This window comes from Muscardinus avellanarius, assembly GCF_963383645.1.
Source record: "Muscardinus avellanarius genome assembly, chromosome: 21".
Classification (NCBI taxonomy): domain Eukaryota; kingdom Metazoa; phylum Chordata; class Mammalia; order Rodentia; family Gliridae; genus Muscardinus; species Muscardinus avellanarius.
In genome coordinates this window covers 274543-294016 of record NC_137807.1, presented here as the reverse complement: position 1 = coordinate 294016, position 19474 = coordinate 274543, and the positions used below count along the sequence as shown (strand labels likewise).

General features: G+C 56.2%; 2 protein-coding genes across 2 annotated transcripts in view; one reads left to right on the top strand and one right to left on the bottom strand.

The window, feature by feature from the left end:
• CUX2 (cut like homeobox 2) overlaps positions 1-11776 on the top strand; it is a gene marked incomplete at both ends in the record, with an annotated part of 201853 nt that extends 190077 nt beyond the window's left edge. Inside the window, 6 exons of the mRNA XM_080717572.1 lie at positions 1624-2390; positions 2978-3137; positions 4769-5038; positions 7139-7327; positions 9821-10094; positions 10960-11776. Of these exons, the coding sequence (XP_080573698.1) occupies positions 1624-2390; positions 2978-3137; positions 4769-5038; positions 7139-7327; positions 9821-10094; positions 10960-11776 (2477 nt within the window). The remainder of the gene's footprint in view (positions 1-1623; positions 2391-2977; positions 3138-4768; positions 5039-7138; positions 7328-9820; positions 10095-10959) is intronic.
• Positions 11777-12416: 640 nt separating this feature from the next.
• Positions 12417-19007, bottom strand: PHETA1 (PH domain containing endocytic trafficking adaptor 1; the record flags this gene model as incomplete). The annotated part of the gene is made up of 5 exons (XM_080717571.1): positions 12417-12489; positions 17626-17757; positions 17867-17920; positions 17997-18179; positions 18349-19007. 5 exons carry the CDS (start codon positions 19005-19007, stop codon positions 12417-12419), a joined length of 1101 nt encoding a protein of 366 aa, XP_080573697.1.
• Between the last annotated feature and the right edge of the window lie 467 nt (positions 19008-19474).

Sequence of the window (19474 nt, the reverse complement as noted above, 5' to 3'; positions counted from 1 at the left end):
CTGTTTCAAAAATAAAGGATAAAGCCGGGCGTGATGGCACACACTTGTAATCCCCGTGCTTGGGAGGCTGAGACAGGAGGATCACGCAGGTTCAAAGCCAGCCTCAGCTACTTAGTGAGGCTCTCAGCAACTTAGTGAGACCCTGTTTCCAAATAAAATATAAAATAGGTCTGGGATTATAGCCCAGAAGTAGAAAGCCCCTAGGTTCCACCCCCAGTACCACCAGAATAAATAAATAAATAAATAAATAAATAAATAAATAAAAAATTTTTGTGGTACTGGGGTTCCTGGAAACCTTCTATCTCCGGGTTACACTCCCAGACCTATTTTATATTTTATTTAGAAACAGGGTCTCTTAAACCAGAGAGACTGGCTTCAAACCAGTGTGATCCTCCTGTCTCCGCCTCCCAAACCCGGGGATTACAAGCGTGCGCCACCACGCCCAGCTGAATAAATTAAAAATTTTTTAAAAATAAAGGATAAGCCAGGCATGGTGGCGCACGCTTGTAATCTCCGCACTTGTGAGGCAGAGACAGGAGTATTGCACTGGTTCGGAGCCTGCCTCGCTGGCTTAAGAGACCCTGTTTTCAAATTTAAAAAAATGTAAAATAGGTCTGGGAGTGTAGCCCAGAGGTAGAAGGTGCTTCCAAAAACTCCAGTACCACAAAAAAAAAAAAAAGGATAAAAAATAGGGCTGGGGGTGTAGCTCAGAAGTTGAATGTCCCTGGATTCAATCCCCAATACCTACCAAAAGAAAAAAAAGGGGTGGAGGATGGTATTACCACTCCTTCCTGTAGGCTGTGTGCTATTCAAGTGAGATCAGTCCTGGGCCAGCCCAGAGAAAGGGCTCTGAAGAGTCTTACAATTCATACCTTCACTGTGATATCTTTCTCACAATTCTGCGCTGTTGGGAACAGCTCTGCTGGTGCGGCTGTCATTTTGACTGCTCCAGGGGCTTCTCGCTGCCAGGGACCAGGGTCCTGGCGCAAGACTGGCTGAGAAGCGGATCTGGGCTCTGATACCGTTCCATTTTGCAGTGTCTGCTGCCCTCTCGTGGCTGCTCAGAGCAGTGGTCCTGATTTCTAAGCTGTTTGCAAAGGATTTTCCCCTGTGCAGTGATCTCTCTCTCGCCAGCCAGGAGGGACAGAGGAGAGAGGACTTGACGGCGGGGAGCCTACACTGCCCGTATTACCCCCAGAGTCCCTATGCAGTACAATTTCTATCCTTGTTTAGTCCGATGGCAAGTACTGGGATAATTACAGGCATGTGCCACCACACCCCACCTGTCAACCTGAGAGAGTGTGTGTGTGTGTGTGTGTGTGTGTGTGTGTGTGTGTGTGTGTGTGTTACTGAGAATGAGCCCAGGGGCATTCTACCTCTGAGCTACACCCCCAGCCCTTTTAATGGTTTTTTTTTGTGTGTGGTACTGGGGTTTCTGGAAGCCCTTCTACCTTCGGGCTACACTCCCAGACCTATTTTATACTTTTATTTGGAAACAGGGTCTCTTAAGCCAGCGCGATCCTCCTGTCTCTGCTTCCCAAGCGCAGGGATTACAAGCGTGCGCCACCACGCCCTCCAAGCTGAGCCCCGACAGTAGCCGCCCTGTCTTCTTCCTCCCTTCAGGCGAGCCCAAGAACCCAGCGGCCCCGATGACCATCGCCAACGGCACAGCCTCCGCCAGCACCTCGGAAGATGCCATCAAGAACATCCTGGAACAGGCTCGCCGGGAGATGCAAGCCCAGCAGCAGGCCCTGCTGGAGATGGAGGCCGCGCCCCGGGGCCGCTCAGTGCCGCCGTCGCCCCCCGAGCGGCCCTCGTTGGCCGCCGTGAGCCAGAACGGAGCCCCGGGCCCCATCAAGCAGGAGGACGGCGCGGGCGGCACCAGCAGTGCCGCGCAGACGCCGCTCGCCGTCCTGTCCCCGGCCGCCTTCGTGCAGAGCATCATCCGGAAGGTGAAGTCGGAGATCGGGGACGCGGGCTACTTCGACCACCACTGGGCCTCGGACCGCGGCCTGCTCGGCCGCCCCTTCGCCTCCGTGTCGCCCTCGCTGTCTTCCTCCTCGGGCTACTCTGGCCAGCCCAACGGGCGGGCCTGGCCCCGCGGGGATGAGGCCCCCGCCGCCCCCGAGGACGAGCCCCCGGGCGCCGAGGACGAGCCCCCCAGGCTGGGCGAGCTCAAGGCCGAAGGGGGCGTCCCCGAGGCAGCCGGCGGCCGGCTGGCCTACTACCCCGCCTACGTGCCCCGTGCGCTGAAGCCCACCGTGCCGCCCCTGACCCCCGAGCAGTACGAGCTGTACATGTACCGCGAGGTGGACACGCTGGAGCTGACCCGCCAGGTCAAGGAGAAGTTGGCCAAGAACGGCATCTGCCAGCGGATCTTCGGGGAGAAGGTGAAGGCTGTGGGGGACCCCAAGAGGGACGCCGGCCCCCAGGGTCTGTGGCCCAGAAGGAAACGCGAGAATCAGGGTTCCCGCCAAGTAGAATGTCACCACCCCGCGAGCCTGGGTCCTGGTCCCCGGGAAGGACACGGCCCACGGGCCTGCAGTTCTAGGGAACAGCGCGATCCTTCCTTCCCAGGCAGCGATGGCCACCCCCTCCTCCAGGCCTGGGCCCTGCCTCATCCAGCTGGGTTGGGCTACAGCTCAGGGCAGCCAGGGTCCCTGCTGATTGGCACCCCCCGCTGGGCCAATTACAAGTGTCCCTCTGTCCTTAGCAGAGAAATACAAAGGGTTGGGTGAGCTCAGAGGAGGGAGAGGTGGCCAAAGGGAGCACCGGAGGGCTTCCAGGAGGAGGGGACATTGGTGACCGGGCAGGACTTTTGCACAGTGGGACCCGAGGAGGGGGAGCACAGCACAGGCCCCCAGCAGGCGTTCCATCCCGGGAGATGGGGACACTGGAAGCAGCCGCCCCCCCAGGGTCTTGGGGAAGGGCAGTGTCCAGGGACCTGCTGACCCCTGGATGCCTCGCCCACCCGCAGGTGCTGGGCCTGTCACAGGGCAGCGTGAGCGACATGCTGTCGCGGCCCAAGCCCTGGAGCAAGCTGACGCAGAAGGGGCGGGAGCCCTTCATCCGCATGCAGCTGTGGCTCTCGGACCAGCTCGGCCAGGCCGCGGGCCAGCAGCCCAGCGCCTCCCAGGGTGAGTGCGGCGGGGGAGGCAGCCCCGTGCTTCCCAGCCGGGCGGAGGCGCATGCGTCTGGCTGTATTTACCGCCTCTGCCTTCTCTTGTCCCCACTGACCTGGCTTTAGTCTTGGCCGCCATCGCTACGCCCCTGGAGACACCCAGAGGGAGGGTCTCCACCCCACCTCTCCGGCACCAAACCTGGTTTATTCCTCTAGGGGGCGCCAGCGCGCCTGGGGCAGGTAGCGGGAGTATTTTGCCTGCAGAGACCCACTCACCCCACGCGCGCGCGCACACACACACACACACACACACACACACACTCACACACTCACCTGGCATCCTGATTGATCATAGCAATTTTCCTTAAGACCCAGAATACAGCCTCAGAGTCCTTAGCACAGGCTGGTACCCAGCCCTTTATTATGGGGTGGGCAGAGAGGGGCCTGAGCTTGGCAGGGGTAAGGACACCCAGGCTCTGAGAGTCGCCCAGAGTCACAGAGCAGGAGTAACGGTGAGGCCCTCCTGCGGGTACGCCCCGGGGTAGGTCTGGGGCACTGCAAGCGGCCCCTGCCAGGTGCCTCGCTGTGATACCCAGGACAGCTGGCCTGCCCAGAGACAGGAGAAAGGCAGCGGGCGTGGTGGCCCGTACTTGTATCTCAGCATTCAGGAGGCTGAGACAAGATGATCACAGTTCGTGGACAGCCTCAGCTACTTAGTGAGGCCCTCTGCAACTCAGTGAGACCCTGTTTCAAAATAAAGAATAAAAAATGGGGCTGGGGGTGTAGATCAGAGGTCGAATGCCCCTGGGGTCCATCCCCAGTACTGAAAAAAATAAAGAAAAAAGAAAAGAAAAAAGTGTGGCAGGCACAGTGGTGCGTGTCTGTGATCCCAGCTACCTGGGAGGCTAAGGCAGGAGGATCACAGGTTCAAGACTAGTGAGACCCTGTCTAAAGAGAGAAAATAAAGTCAGTCGTGGTGGCGCATATCTCAGTACTTGGGAGGCTGAGACAGGAGGATCTGGGTTCGAGGACAGTCTCACTAAGTCTTAGTGAGACCTTCTGCAACTGAGATCTTGTTTCAAAATAAAGAAAAAAAAATAGGGCTAGGGGTATAACTTAGGGGTAGAATGCTCCTGGGTTCCATCCCCAGAAACATACACACACACACACACACACAAAATAAATAAATAAATAAATAAATAAATAGGGCTGGGGTGGAGCTCAGAGATAGAATGCCCCTGGGTTTCATCCCCAGTACCACTGAAGGAATGAATGAATGAGGGAGTGAATGAATGATGTGCATGCCATTTTTCCTTTCCAGGATCAGATTCTGGGTCACTTGTATTCTGTTGTCATGTTTCAGTTTGGTCATTTCTTCCGCCACTCTTTGGTTGGCGGTTACGACATTTTTAAAGACCGGAGGCCATGTTTTTTTTTTTTTTTTTAAATGTGTCTTGGAGTGTGTGTGTGTGTGTGTGTTGCTGGGGATGGAACCCAGGGGCCTGCTACCTCCAGGTAAGCATCCTGCCTGGTCCTTCCTGGGCTGTTACCATGGTAACAGCTGGCAGGCCATGTGCTTGCTGCCCCAGCCGCCCCTGCACCCTGCCAGAGGGCAGTGACGGCGCTCTCTGTCTCTGTGGCCCACAGCCAGTCCACCGGAGCTCAGGCCCTCGCCATCGCCGCCGCCGAGCCCCACGGAGCCCGAGAAGAGCGCGCAGGAGTGCTTGAGCCTGTCGCTGGAGAGCAGCAAAGAGAACCAGCAGCCCGAGGGCCGCGCGGGCTCCTCGCTGGGCGGGAAGACGTGCTCGGGCAGCCAGGCGGCGGGGGGCATCCAGGAGATTGTAGCCATGTCCCCGGAGCTGGACACCTACTCCATCACCAAGCGGGTCAAGGAGGTCCTCACGGACAACAACCTAGGTACGGGGTGGCGGGTCAGGGCTGCCGCCTCCACGCGGGGCGGCTCCCGCAGGCCTTGAGAAGTTGCCCCTGGTTGGTCCAGGCTCAGGTCAGCCTGGAGGGGCTGGTCAGCCCCAGGACACCCAAGACCCTGTGTGAGCTGTGATTCTGTCTGGGGTCCCTGCAGCAGCTGGAGGCAGGTCTGAATTACCTTGAATTCTCAGCTCGCAGCTCTCAAAACCTCCTTCTGGGGGCTGAGAGATGCCAGTCACTGTGAGACCCCAGTGTGATGCCCAGGTCCCGGACCTCTGCGCCAGCAGGGGAAATCTGGTCTAGGGACCTTTCTTTTTTGGATTATAAACTTCTCAGAGCCCCAGATGTGTTATGCCCCTTTCTCCAGGAGTGTGTGCAAACCCAGCTTTTCACTACAATTTCTATTTGAAAAAGAAGACGTGTGTGTGTGTGTGTGTGTGTGTGTGTGTGTGTGTGTGTGTGTGTGGTATGGGGACTGAACCCAGGAACATTCTACCTCTGAGCCACACCTCCAGCCCTATTTTATTCTTTATTTTGAAACAGGGTCTCGCTAAGTTCCTGAGGGCCTCGCTCAGTAGCGAAGGCTGGCCGCAAACCTGTGGTCCTCCTGTCTCAGCCTCCCAGGTACTGGGATTACAAGCGTGCGTGTCACCACGCCCTGCTCATATTCATTGTTCAAGGAAGAAGAAAACAATGGAGTGGGGCATGGCGGTGCACACCTGTAATCCTAGTCCTTGGAAGGCTAAGACAGGAGGATTGCAGGTTCAAGGCCAGCCTCAGCAACTTAGACCCTGTTTCAAAAGCAAAAAATAAAATAGGGCTGGGGGTGTAGCTCAGAGGTAGAATGTCCCTGGGTTCAGTACCCAATAACACACACACACACACACACACACACACACACACACACATTATATGTATATAAGCCCAGTGTGATGACGCATGCTTGTAATCTCAGAGGCTGAGACAGGAGGATTGAAGGTTCTCAAACGGCCTCAGCTACTTAGGCCCTCCGCAACTTAGTGGGACCCTGTGTCAAAATAAAGAATAAAGCCGGGCGTGGTGGCGCACGCTTGTAATCCCAGCATTCAGGAGGTTGAGACCAGAGGATCACGGTTCACAGACAGCCTCAGCTACTTAGCAAGGCCCTTTGCAACTCAGTGAGACCCTGTTTCAAAATAAAGAATAAAAAAAAAAAAATAGGACAGGGGGTATAGCTCAAAGGTCGAATGCCCCTGAGTTCCATCCCCAGACCCACAAAAAATAAAAATTAAAAAAGACTAAAAAATATAGGGGTGGAGCCTGGCGTGGTGGCGCACGCTTGTAATCCCAGCATTCGGGAGGCTGAGACTGGAGAATCATGGTTCACAGACAGCCTCAGCCACTTAGTGAGGCCCTCTGCAACTCAGTAAGACCCGGTTTCAAAATAACAAATAAAAAAATAGAGCAGGGGGTGTAGCTTGGAGGTAGAATGCCCCTGGGTTCAATCTCCAGACCCACAAAAATAAATAAATTAATAAAATATATATATATATATATATATATATATATATATATGTATGTATGTATGTATGGCTGGGGGTGTAGCTCAGAGGTAGAGTGCCCCTGGGTATGTCTAAGACTAGGGCCTGGGGGTATGGTTCAGTTGCCTAACAGATGTGAGACCCAGGCTTCCAATCACAGCACTGCAGGAAAAAAAAATCTTTATGCATCTCTGTGCCCTTGGACTAGGACGGCACTGGATGATGCCCAGGCAGTAGAAAAGAATTCTAGGACACTGAGGATGTACACACTTAAATGGTTCTCTAACAAGATGACACAAGTTTATGGGCATGAAGTTTACAATTTCAGGGACCCCGTAGGAGTGAAGAACCTCTTAAACTGAGAAGGCGTTTTTGCTGGTTGCTGTCTGGTCCTACCCCCCCCCAATCTCTCTTTTGCAGGAAGCTCAGATCCCCCTGGTTGGGGGGGTCCCCATGTCTCTGGCCCTCCCTCCCACGTGAGGGCGCTGGGCTCGCCCGGCATCCCCGGCCTGCTCCTACCTCTCCTGGGAGCAGCCCTGGGTGACAGCTGCCTCCTCCCTGTCCCCAGGGCAGCGTCTGTTTGGCGAGAGCATCCTGGGCCTCACGCAGGGCTCTGTGTCTGACCTGCTGTCCCGGCCCAAACCCTGGCACAAGCTTAGCCTGAAGGGACGTGAGCCCTTCGTCCGCATGCAGCTGTGGCTCAGCGACCCCCACAACGTGGAGAAGCTGAGGGATATGAAGAAACTGGAGAAGAAAGGTATCGGCCGGCGGGGCCGGGCCCGCGTGTGTGGCACCCTGGGTCAGGGCTCAGCGTACCCTCGGAACTGTATCTAGTCGTGACCCGAGTCCACCGCTCTCAGCCTGCTGTGACCCTGGATGAGATACCTATTCCAAAGGACAGTACGGTTGAGAACAATTAAAATATATCTCAGCCGGGCGTGGTGGGCACGCTTGTAATCCTCACGCTTAGGAGGCTGAGACAGGAGGATCGCGCAGGTTCGAAGCCAGCCTCAGCTACTTAGTGAGGCTCTCAGCAACTTAGTGAGACCCTGTTTCCAAATAAAGTATAAAATAGGTCTGGGAGTGTAGCCCGGAGGTAGAAAGCCCCTGGGTTCCACCCCCAGTACCACCAAAAAAAAAAAAAAAATTATATCTCCCGTGAAAATCCAGTACCTCATATCTTTCGGTCTCCTTTTGAGCACCCATCGCTACTCCAAAGACTTTGCCAGTCTAGCAGCAGACTTGCTCAGAGACCGCCTCTCGGCACCTCCCGCCCCCTCGACCTCGGCTCCCTCTTGCATAGACAGACAGATCACCCTGGTGCCATCACCCAGACAGAACTGACCCAGAAATCAAAAAGAGCAAGAAGGCCAGTCATGCTGGGGCCTCCTGTCACCCCAGTACTTGGAAGGCTGAGACAGAAAGATCATAGATTCAAGGGCAGCCTTTGAAACTTGGGACCCTCAGCAACTTAGCAAAATCCTGTTTCAAAATAAAAATAAGCAGGGCGTGGTGGCGCACGCTTGTCATCCCAGCATTCGGGAGGCTGAGACAGGAGGATCGCGGTTCGCGGACAGCCTCAGCTATTTAGTGAGGCCCTCTGCAACTCAGTGAGACCCGGTTTCACAATACAGAATACAGCCGGGCGTGTTGGCGCACGCGTGTAATCCCCGCGCTTGGGAGGCAGAGACAGGAGGATCGCGCAGGTTCGAAGCCAGCCACGGGCTCTGCCTTAGGAGACCCTGTTTCCAAATAAAAATGTAAAAATAGGTCTGGGAGTGTAGCCTGGAGTGTAGCCTGGAGGTAGAAGGGCTTCCAGGAACCCCAGTACCACCAAAAAAAAAAAAAAAATTGGGCCGGGGGGTGTAGCTTGGAGGTAGAATATCCCTGGGTTCCATCCCCAGCACCGCTAAAAATAAAAAAAAATAAAAATAAAAATAAGTAACTTAAAAAGGCTGGAAGTATAGCTCAGAGGTAGGATGCCCCTGGGTTCAATCCCCTCTCTCAGAAAGAAGAGATCAAGCCGGGCGTGGTGGTGCACCCTTGTCATCCCCGCGCTTGGGAGGCGGAGACAGGAGGATCACGCAGGTTCGAAGTCAGCCTCTCTGGCTTAAGAGACCCTATTTCCAAATAAAAATATAGAATAGGTCTGGGAGTGTAGCCCGGAGGTAGAAGGGTTTCCAGGAACCCCAGTACCACCAAAAAAAAAAAAGAAGAGACGAAGGTACCACCATCCTCTTTGAGGACACACCCCCAATAGCCTAAAGACCTCCCACTAGGTCCGTCTTAAAGATTCCACCACCTCTCAATAGCGACCCAGTCTTTAACGCGTGGGCTTTCGGGACACGCTTCAGCTCTGAACTATAGCAGCGTTTGTTTTTAACCTTTTGACGACTTGGGGTCAAGATCCACCCTGCAGTTAATGGGCTATGGATGGATCTTTAAATTAGTGCCCTCTGACGGGCCTGGTGGCACACATTTGTAATCCCAGCGCTTGCGAGGCTGAGACAGAAGGATCACAAGTTCGAAGCCAGCCTCAGCTACTTAGTGAGGCTCTCAGCAACTTAGTGAGACCCTGTTTCCAAATAAAGAATAAAAAGCTGGGTTTTTTATTAAATAAAAAAATTTTTATAATAAAAAGCTGGGGGTATAGCTTAGAGGTAGAATGCCCCTGGGTTCCATCCCCAGCACCACACATACACACACACACACACACACACACACACACACACACACACAAAGGCCTAAGGGTGTTGCTTGGAGATAGAATGATAGAATGTCTCCAGGCTCAACCTTCAGTATAAAAAAACAAATAAAAGTAAAAAGTTTAAAAAAAAAGAGTGTCATCACCAGGTGCGATGACACCTGGCTATAATCCCAGTACTCAGGAGGCTGAGGCAGGAGGATTATAGACTTGAGGCCAACCTCAGCCACTTAGTGAGATCTTATTTCAAAATAAAATATGGCTGGGGGGGGGGGTAGCTCAGAGGTAGAGCAACCCTGGGTTCAGTCACCCCGTGGAGCCCCTCATCCCCCCACAAGGTTTCACAGGACTCAGGGCTGGTGAGGTCAGGCCAGCTCCTCCATGCGGGGGTTTGAGGAGGGGAGAGAGGACCAAGGGCCAGCCCTGGAGCCGGGGCACCAGGGGCTCCCCGAGCAGGGCTGCCCGGTGCGCCGCTGTTCCTGGGGGCTGGGGGTGCAGGCGGGGATGGCCACGGCCCGTCTCAGCGCCCCTCCCTCCCTGGCCCAGCCTATCTGAAACGCCGCTACGGTCTCATCAGCACCAACTCGGACAGCGAGTCTCCGGCCGCGCGCTCCGAGTGCCCCAGCCCCTGCCTGCAGCCGCAGGACCTGAGCCTGCTGCAGCTCAAGAAACCCCGCGTGGTGCTGGCGCCCGAGGAGAAAGAGGCACTGCGCAAGGCCTACCAGCTGGAGCCCTACCCCTCCCAGCAGACCATTGAGCTGCTCTCCTTCCAGCTCAACCTCAAGACCAACACGGTCATCAACTGGTTCCACAACTACCGGTGAGCAGATGGACGGGGCGGGCGCTCAGCCGGCCCCTTGGCCCCCTCCCCCTGAGTGCGACCTCTGGAGTAAGGCCTGGCCCCACCTCTCCAGCCCCGGGGCCCTGGGCAGGGGGCTTTCCCCCCCCTGAGCCTCAGTCTTCTGACCTGTATAAAATAGGGATGGTAGCTGGGCGTGGTGGCACAGGATTGTAATCCCAGGACTCCGGAGACTGAGGCAGGAAGATCCCGCGGGCTTACGGCCAGCCTCAGCAACTTAGTGAGGCTCTCAGCAGTTTCCTGAGAGCCTGATTCAAAATAAGGAATTTTAAAAATAGGGCTGGGGGATGTAGCTCAGAGGTAGAGCGCCCCTGGGTTCCATCCCAGGACTGCCAAAAATAATAATAATAAAATAAGGACAGCTGGACATGGCGGCGCACGCTTGTCATCCCCGCGCTTGGGAGGCAGAGACAGGAGGATGGCGCAGGTTCAAAGCCAGCCACGCGCGGTGGCTTAGGAGACCCTGTTCCCAAATAAAAAAGTATAAAATAGGTCTGGGAGTTTAGCCCAGAGGTAGAAGGGTTTGCAGGAACCCCAGTACCACCAAAAAAAATCAAAATAAAGAATTAAAAATAGGGCTATGGGTGTAGCTCAGAGGCAGAATGCCCCTGGGTTCAACCCCCAGCACCGCAACACACACACACACACACACACACACACTCTCTCTCTCTCTCTCTCTCTCTCTCTCTCTCTCTCTCACACACAAACGGCAGTGAGCTCTGAGGAAGTTGAACAGCATGTGGGAAAGTGACCAGGGATGTGGGAGTTGCCGGGCCGTGGGAGGGGTCCCCTGTCCAGCCCCAGGCTCACGGCCCTCTCTGCCCAGGTCCCGGATGCGCCGGGAGATGTTGGTGGAGGGGACCCAGGACGAGCCAGACCTCGACCCAAGCGGGGGTCCCAGTGCCCTCCCTCCAGGCCACTCCCACCCGGACCCCACACCGCCGAGCCCCGACTCAGAGGCTGAGGACCAGAAGCCTGCCATGAAGGACCTGGAGCTGCTGGAGAGCCCTGAGCCGAGCGCCGCAGCCCTGACCACCCCGGACAGGGCCCGAGTGAGGATCAAGGAAGAGAAGGAGGAGGAGGAGGAGGAGGAGGAAGACACCGAGGGAGAGGTGGGCAGCCGGCCACGGGACCCTGGGGAGCCGGACAATGGCCAAGGTCCCCCCAAAGAGGAGCATCCCGGCCCTCCGGGTGGTGACGGAGTCGCACCCGTGGCCCCAGGACCCATCCCTCCAGGGGGGACCACGCTAGACTGCACCTCGCTGCACCCCTCCCAGGAGAGCAAGGCCGGGGAGCGGCTCCCCTTGGACCCGCTGAGTTTTAAGGCGGCCTCAGAGTCCCCGCGCTGCAGTCTGGAGGTGTCTCTGAACTCACCCTCAGCTGCCTCCTCGCCGGGCCGGCTCATGTCCGTGTCCCCCATCCCCTCCTCCTCGGCCCCCATCTCCCCGTCCCCACCCGGCGCCCTCCCCGCCAAAGTGCCCAGTGCCAGCCCCACGGCTGACCCAGCCGGGGCCCTGCACCCCAGCGCCAAGTTGAACCCCAACCTGCAGCGACGGCACGAGAAGATGGCCAACTTAAACAGCATCATCTACCGGCTGGAGAAGGCCGCCAACCGGGAGGAAGCCCTGGAGTGGGAGTTCTGAAGCCTGGGGACGAGGGGCATGCCTTCCGCCTGGCCCTGGGTGTCCCAGCAGGGCAGCTCCGGCCAGGGAGGAACTCGTCCGCGCCGCGGTGGACCGCAGCATCTCGTGGGCTACGTGTTTCGCTACGAGCCTGGTTCTGAGGTTGTGAGCGGGCGGTGGTACCCGGGGCGCCCGGAATCCGCCCCCGTGCCCCACCCCGGCCCCTCCGCGGGAAGCAGAGCAGCCGAGCACCACATCGTCACCTGAAAACTCCAAACTCTTTTAGACAAATAAAGAAATATTTATAGACCTCTTTTAGATATTTTAATAAAGGATCCTTTGGAATTTATCCCCAGCCGATACTGTTTTGATATTACAGAGAGTTATGAAATCAGGATGCTACCGCAGCTATTGAGAAGTATACACCCGAGTTGTGTTGTTGGGTTTTTGTTTTTTCCTTTCTTTCTCTTTTTTGCCACTAGATGAGATTAAAAGAAGACGATCGTTCAAAGCCATCGCAAAACGCGCTAAGACTGACCAAATTGAGATAACCTTGAGCCACGGTTTTTTTCTCTCCCCCACCCCCGCCCGCTGCGCCTTGTCTGAGACAGCGGGGTGAGCTACCGCCCTTCCAAAACCGTGCTAAAAAGTCCGAAAGACTCTAAACGCCAAGCTCGACGATGATGCCGCCGTCTTTGAAGACGTGTTCCATCATGGCGGTCTTGTCTAGCAACCTGGGTGAGACAGGACGTCTGTGCTATAGCAAATGTTGTAGAGATGCGCGCCATGGTCCAGCTGTCCCGGGCGCAGGGCACAAAGCAAGCTGCCTGTCCTGCCCCTACTTAGGAACCTTGGGCCACTGAGACAAGACGTCCATCTTGCCCATCTGTGACAAGCTGTGTTTCCAGATCCTTCTGAAAGCTGGGTGTCCTGGCAGGTGCTCAGAGAGGGGCGTTTGAGCCAGAATGACCTATCCCCCCACCCTGTCTTGCATATCCACCACACCCAGGAAGCTTTCCCTAGAGGTAAGCGTGGGCATTCCCGAGAAAACCGTGGGCCGCCATTTTTCCTCCCTGGTTCTTCAAAAAGTGACAGTGTGGTTGTCTGGCAAGCTTCCAGAGCCAAAAAAGCCAATTTGCCCAACAAAACACGTCTCGCCGCCATCTTCTCTCTCAAGCCGACCCTGGTACTGTCTCTGGAAGGCACCTGCAGCTCCAAGCCCACGTGAGGTTCATTCCAACACAGTCTGTCCGCTGTACCCCAGTCTCCAAGGCCACCCTCCAACTTTCCAACACAGGACCTGCAGGGAGCAGAGACTCGGCTCCCTCCCAACTCAGAAAAAAAAAAAAAAAATTTCCCCCAGCATCCTGGTCACAGCATCCGGGGAGAGAGCCCCCGTCGGGAAGGACCAGCGAGGACCGGTCCCGAAACCCCAACTCTTGTGCGCCACGGTCTCCACGCCTGTCGACACCCACACGCCCGGAAGGAGAACCTCTTTTTCCACACACCCGGCTATGCATTGAAGAGTTTTCCACTGTCTACATTTTTATCCAGATGAAGGTATTTTTATATTTTGACAATAAGAAACACTGACCAGTTTTCAGAGTCATCCAGTCTGGAACAACTGAGCCGCCACCACCCCGGTGCATGAGACACCGTTGGGGGAAACACGCCACTTTTAACTCTTGGCGCCAACACAGCGTCCAGCTCCAGGACCACGGTCCCTAGAGGACTCCCCGGCTTTGATGTGACGGGATCTGAGCAACTCTTCGTCTATTCTTTCGAACACAGAATTCCTATTGTGCTTAAAGCCAGCAGACCCGTGGACAATGGTTGACGTCCTGCAACGGTTTCAAAACGACATGAGAAATCCCACAAGAACTGTTTCTATGAGAGATCGATGAACTTTGTTTAAAATTTTAAAAAATGGAACACAAGTCGCTAAATACAGAATTGTATAATAATTCTAGGCAACCTGCTTCTTTGTTCTGGAGCTGGGGTGGGGGGCAGATCAGGGGTCGGGGTGTGGCCCTCAGAAGTATTTTGCAAAGCTGTATTTTTTTAAAGCTAGTTTAAAAAAAAAAAAAAAAAAAAAGCCAGGTATGAGCCGGGTGTGGTGGCGCACGCTTATAATCCCAGTGCTTGGGAGGCTGAGGCAGGAGGATTGCAGGTTCCCGGTCAGCCTCAACAATTTAGTGAGACCCTGCTTCACGGTAATCTAACTAAAATAGGGCTGGGAGTCTGGCTGAGAGGTAGAAAGCCTCTGGGTTCAGTCCCCAGTACAAGTCACGAGTACCAGCGTGTCCCTCTGTAGACAAGAGGGTCCTGTAGAAGCCCGGGGTCGGGCAGGAGTGCAGAGAGTGGTATTCGAGCCAGAGGAGTCCGTTCCCAGCCCTGGCCGCACCCCGCATGTCTTCCTGGTCTCGTTTAGTCCGGAATGCCTTGTCGGGTCAGGAGCCCAGGACCAGGGCAGGAGGTTCAGCCTGGAGACAGCTCGGCAGTCAACTCAGAAAAAAAAAATTCTTCCCCCAGCATCCTGGTCACAGCATCCGGGGAGAGAGCCCCCGTCGGGAGGGACCAGCGAGGACCAGTCCTTTGTGCTGTGAATGAAACGGGGCTGCCTTCGTGGGCGCCCCGACGCCGAAACCCAGGACAGCTAATTTCCCCAGAGCACCCAGGCGGGGGCTGCAGGGCCTCCCGTGAGCTGGATTCGCAAATCCCCACCACACCCCCAGTATCCCGAGGGCTCCGCGTGGGAAGGGGCGACCGCAGGTGGGGATCCTAGGGGCGGGCACCGGGGGCCGCCTCGGGCGGCTAGACACTGCCTTATACGTTTCTTTAAAGATTAAATGAGGATTTATTTCCTAGCTAGTATCAGATGAGTGGGATGCTAGGAGATGTTAAGACCACTGAAAGCTCAGGAGTCGTAAATTCCCCGGCATCCTACTCAAAATGAAATTTCCTGGGCTCTGCCCCAGCTTACTGACCCAGAATTCCTGGAATCCAGGCCCAGGTGCATGTGGAGCCCACTGATAGCATGGCTTCAGTAGAAGGGAGGCCATGCTAATATTTTTTTTTTTTCCAGTACTGGAGATTGAAGCTGGAGGTGTTCTACCTCTGAGCTAAAGCCCTAGTCTTTTATTTTTTTAATTTTTTTATTTATTTATTGGTGGTACTGGGGGGTAGAACCCAGAGGCTTTCTACCTCCGGGCTACACTCCCAGACCTTTATATTTTATGTTTTATTTGGAAACAAGGTCTCACTAAGTTGCTGAGAGCCTCACTAAGTAGCTGAAGCTGGCTTCGAACCTGTGCGATCCTCCGGTCTCAGCCTCCCGAATGCTGGGATGACAAGGTGCGCCACCACGCCCGGCTCTGACTTTATTTCTTATGTGAAAGCAGGGTCTCACAAGGTTGCTGAGTGCCTCACTAAGTAGCTGAGGCTGGCTTTGATCCTACGATCCTCGTGTTTTAGCCTCCCAATGGAGTACTGGGATTCTAAGCATGCACCACCGTACCGTACGGCTTTTTAGTTTGAAGCAGGGGCTCACTAAGTTGCTGAGGCCGGCCTCAAACCTGTGATCCTCCTGTCTCAGTCTCCCAAGGACTGGGATTACAGGCATGTACCACCGGGCCTGGCTCAATCTCCCCCTTTCTGCGCCCATGGCCCGCGGCGACTGTGGTCACAAATGACCCAGGCTCAGCTGGGGAGCGGGGGCGCTGCCCCAGCACCTGCCTGTGAGCTGCGCTCCGAGGGACAGGAAGAATTACTCAGTGTGCACAGAAATGTTCCCAAGCGGCATGACTTCCTGGCCTTGATATTTTTAACTTCTTGGACACGAGGACTATAGGTTGCTCACCCTACACCACATTTTCCTGAATGTGCAAGATTTTCCCAGGCTGCCAGGGGAGCCCCTTGGCCTGAGTTCTGAGTCCATATTAGGAAGCTGCAGGCTCTTGGCTGTGAAGTGGCCACAGCCACTTCCCTTTCTGATCATCCCTCAAAAGCAGCCCGAGGTAGCATCGCCTCCAGCTAGGAGCGGACGCTACTACTCAGCTGTCTTTAAAAACCTATTTATTTATTTACTTATTCATTTATTTTTGCAGTTTTGGGAACTGAACCCAGAGGTAGTCCATCTCTGAGCTACATCTCTAGACGGATTTTATTTTTTTTGGGGGGGGGAGATACCAGGGGTGGAACCCAGGGGCACTGCACCTCCGAGCTACACCCCCAGCCCTATTTAAATTTTAGTCTCTTTGTGTGTGTGTGGGGGGGGGGGTCTGGGGATAGAACCCAGGGACATTCTACCTCCGAGCTATACCCCTGATCCTATTTTTTATTATTTATTTTGAAACAGGGTCTCACTAAGTTGCAGAGGGCCTCACTAAGTAGCTGAGTCTGGCCATGAACCGCGATCCTCCCGTCTCAGCCTCCCAAATGCTGGGATTACAAGTGTGTGCCACCACGCCCAGCCTTAGACTGATTTTATTTCTTATTTGGAACCAGGTTGCTGAAAGCCTCAGTAAATTGCTGAGGCCGAGCCCAACAGTTGCGCACGCTTGTAATCCCAATACTTGGGAGGCTGAGACAGGAGGATCGCAGGTTTGAGGCCAGGCTCGGCGATTGGGAGAGGGCCAGTATCTGTACTGAAAGGTTGTAAGCCTATGCCCGGAGCCACACATGGTCACCGCTCTCCGAGGGCCTGCTCTGGTCTCTGCCAGGAAAATCTATTTAGAATTTTTTTTTCCAGTACTGGGGATGGAACCTAAGGACATTCTACCTCCAATCTATACCCCCAGCCCTATTTTCTATTCTTTAATTTGAAACAAGGACTCGTTGAGTTGCAAAGGGCCTAAGCAGCTGAGGCTGGCCAGAAACAGCGATCCTCCTGTCTCAGCCTCCCAAATGCCGGGATGACAAGCGTGCACCACCACGCCCGGCTCTACCGAGGATTTTGATAGGGTAAAAAACGACACAACCAGCCACGACTTGACAAAATTGGTTTATTTCGGCCCTGGCATTTCCTTCCCAGGCCAACAATATCTGTCACCAGCCCTGGAGGCAGCCAGACCCCATCATGTGCTTTTGGAGAAGAGGGCACATCCCCGCCCCTCCCCCGGGAGGCCGGGACCTTCGTACCTTTATTATTATTATTATTATTTGTACTTGGACAGAACCCAGAGGCATTCTACCTCTGCTTTTGGAGAAGAGGGCACATCCCCGCCCCTCCCCCGGGAGGCCGGGACCTTCGTACCTTTATTATTATTATTATTATTTGTACTTGGACAGAACCCAGAGGCATTCTACCTCTGAGCTTCATCCTCAGCTCTTTTTATTTTTTATTTTGAAACAGGGTCTCCCTAGACTGCTGAGGTCTCACTGGGTTGCTGAGGCTGGTCTCGAACCTGCCATCCTCCTGTCTCAGTCTCCCAAGTACTGGGATGACAGGCAGGTGTCACCATGCCTGGCGTCTCCGTACCTTTTGAGTTTGTAAACCTACAGATGGGGCCCACACCTCGCCCCAAAAGCCTGTGCACACTACTCAGAACTCATGGGGGGACGAGGGGATGTACCGAGACCCAGCAGCACCTGCGAGAACAGAGCGGGGCTTACGGGGCTCCTTCCTAGCGGGACCAACCCTCACTCTGTGCCACCCGAGCCCAGAGCCAGGGCATCATCCTCACCACCCAACAGGAACTACAGCGGCAAAAAGCTAGAAAACAAAACCACAGCAACAATCCTACATATTTAAAAATAAAACTCAGAGCCAGCCCAGCCCCCTGAGCCAGCAGGGTGCTCGGAGGCCTGGATGGCAGACTTAGCCCGTTTCCCCTGCCCTAGTAAAAGGGGGCGTCCTGGGTATGGGGTACCGAGGACTGTAAACATGGCCCAGTTGAGGCCGAGGGGGTCCCGGCCCCCTGAGGTTCTCCTGAAGATCGGGCACCGTGGTGAGTGAGCCCGAGAGCGGCCTGCAGGTGGGCTTGGGGCGAAGGCCCCGCTCCCTCGGGGACACCGGGGTGTCAGGGGGCCGTGGGAGCCAAAGGCAGCTTGACGCTGTTTTTGTCCAGCTTGGGGTCAGTTCCCAGGCCTCCCGTCCCTAGGTGCTCCTACCAGAAGCGGCCACTGCGGGCGGTCTGCTGGCCTCGGGGGAGGCCCGTCCCCGGCCTGTGCAGAGGCACTGACTGGGGAGGTCACTGAAAGGCAGAGTCTCAGGAGAACAAGGGCAGCCCAGAGGCCGGGCCAGGGCGCTGCCGCCAGGAGCAGCTTGGCAGGGCCCGCGAAGTCCTGCCCAGCCGGTTCCGCCAGGAGCCCTGCGTGCAGGCCGGCAGACAGACCCGACGGGCCGCACTTATCCTGGGCTTCTGCACCTGCTGTGTCTGGAGATGCTTCTGCAGGGGCATCCAGGTCCCGGACTCCCCTCAGGCTGGCGTGAGGGTCCCCTGAGCCCGGGCCTTCTGGGCCACAGTCTTAACGTCCCCTCGGACTCCAGCATGTTCTGGTGGCTTGGGTCCTGATTGCCCGCAATCCTCGCCAGGGTCTGGGGTTCAAGTCCGACAGGGACCAGGACCCCTGGAGGCCCCGCGGGGGCTCACCCTGACTCCTGGGGTCCAGTCCGGCTGCTGAGCCACTGGGCCCGGAGCACCTGCACCTCCCGCCCGTAGAACTCATGCAGCTGGCTGAAGGGCACCGAGTCCAGGGGACCGTTGGGCGCCGAGGCCCTGCGGCGGGGCGGCAGCGGGGGGCGCGCAGGGCAGGTGGCCGCGGGGACGGCGGGCAGCTCGGTGCTCCAGACGGCACAGCCGTTCTCCTTGGGCCGGAGGGCGCTGGGCGGCCGGGGTGGCATGGGGCCGCCGGCTGCCCCCATGGCCGCCAGCTGCTGCTCCAGCTCCCGCACCACCAGGCGCAGGTAATCGAAGCTGGCCCGCGACAGGGCCTTCACCCAGCCCTCCATGGCGGCCTGGCTCTCGGCGGCCAGCACGTAGGTGCGGGTGCGTGCCCCGGGGAAGCGCACGGCGAACGCGAACTCCTCGGCCGCCTCCACCAGCTCCACCGTGCAGCCCTCCAGGATGATGACGCCCACGGGCTCGCGGCTGCCCGCGTCCTCGAAGTAGAAGAGCATGTTGCCCCGCAGCACGAACCAGCGGCGGTGGTAGGCTGCGTGCCGCCCGCCCTTCTTGTGCAGGAAGCCCGCGTTGTCCACCGGCGCGTCGCACGTGGCGTACAGGGCCAGGCTTCGCTCGTTCAGCTTCATGCCTGCGGGGCTGGGGGCTGGCCCCAAACCAGGGCCCGTGAGCCGCGCCCACCCACGCCGCCCCATTAACTAAGCGGGGAAACTGAGGCTGGGCGTGCACCCCTCTGCCTGAGCTCACAAAGCTCCTAGGAGCAGGCAGGACTGGAATCTGGGGGCCCCACCAGCCTGGTTCTGTGCCCCCCTCCAAGTCTCAATGAGAACTCCTACACCAGGCCAGGCATTCCACTTCCAAGCTACACCCCTAGCTCCAAAGGGGCCTTCAAGGGGGTAATCTACCTTCAAGCTAACCCCTAGCCCTATTTTTTACTTTTTTATTTTTTGCAGGTCTGGGGATGGAACCCAGGAACATTGGACCTCTGAGCTACAACCCCTACCCTATTTTTTATTCTTTATTATGAAACAGGGTCTCGCTAAGTCGCTGAGGCTGTCGGCGAACCTCGATCCTCCTGTCTCAGCCTCTCAAATGC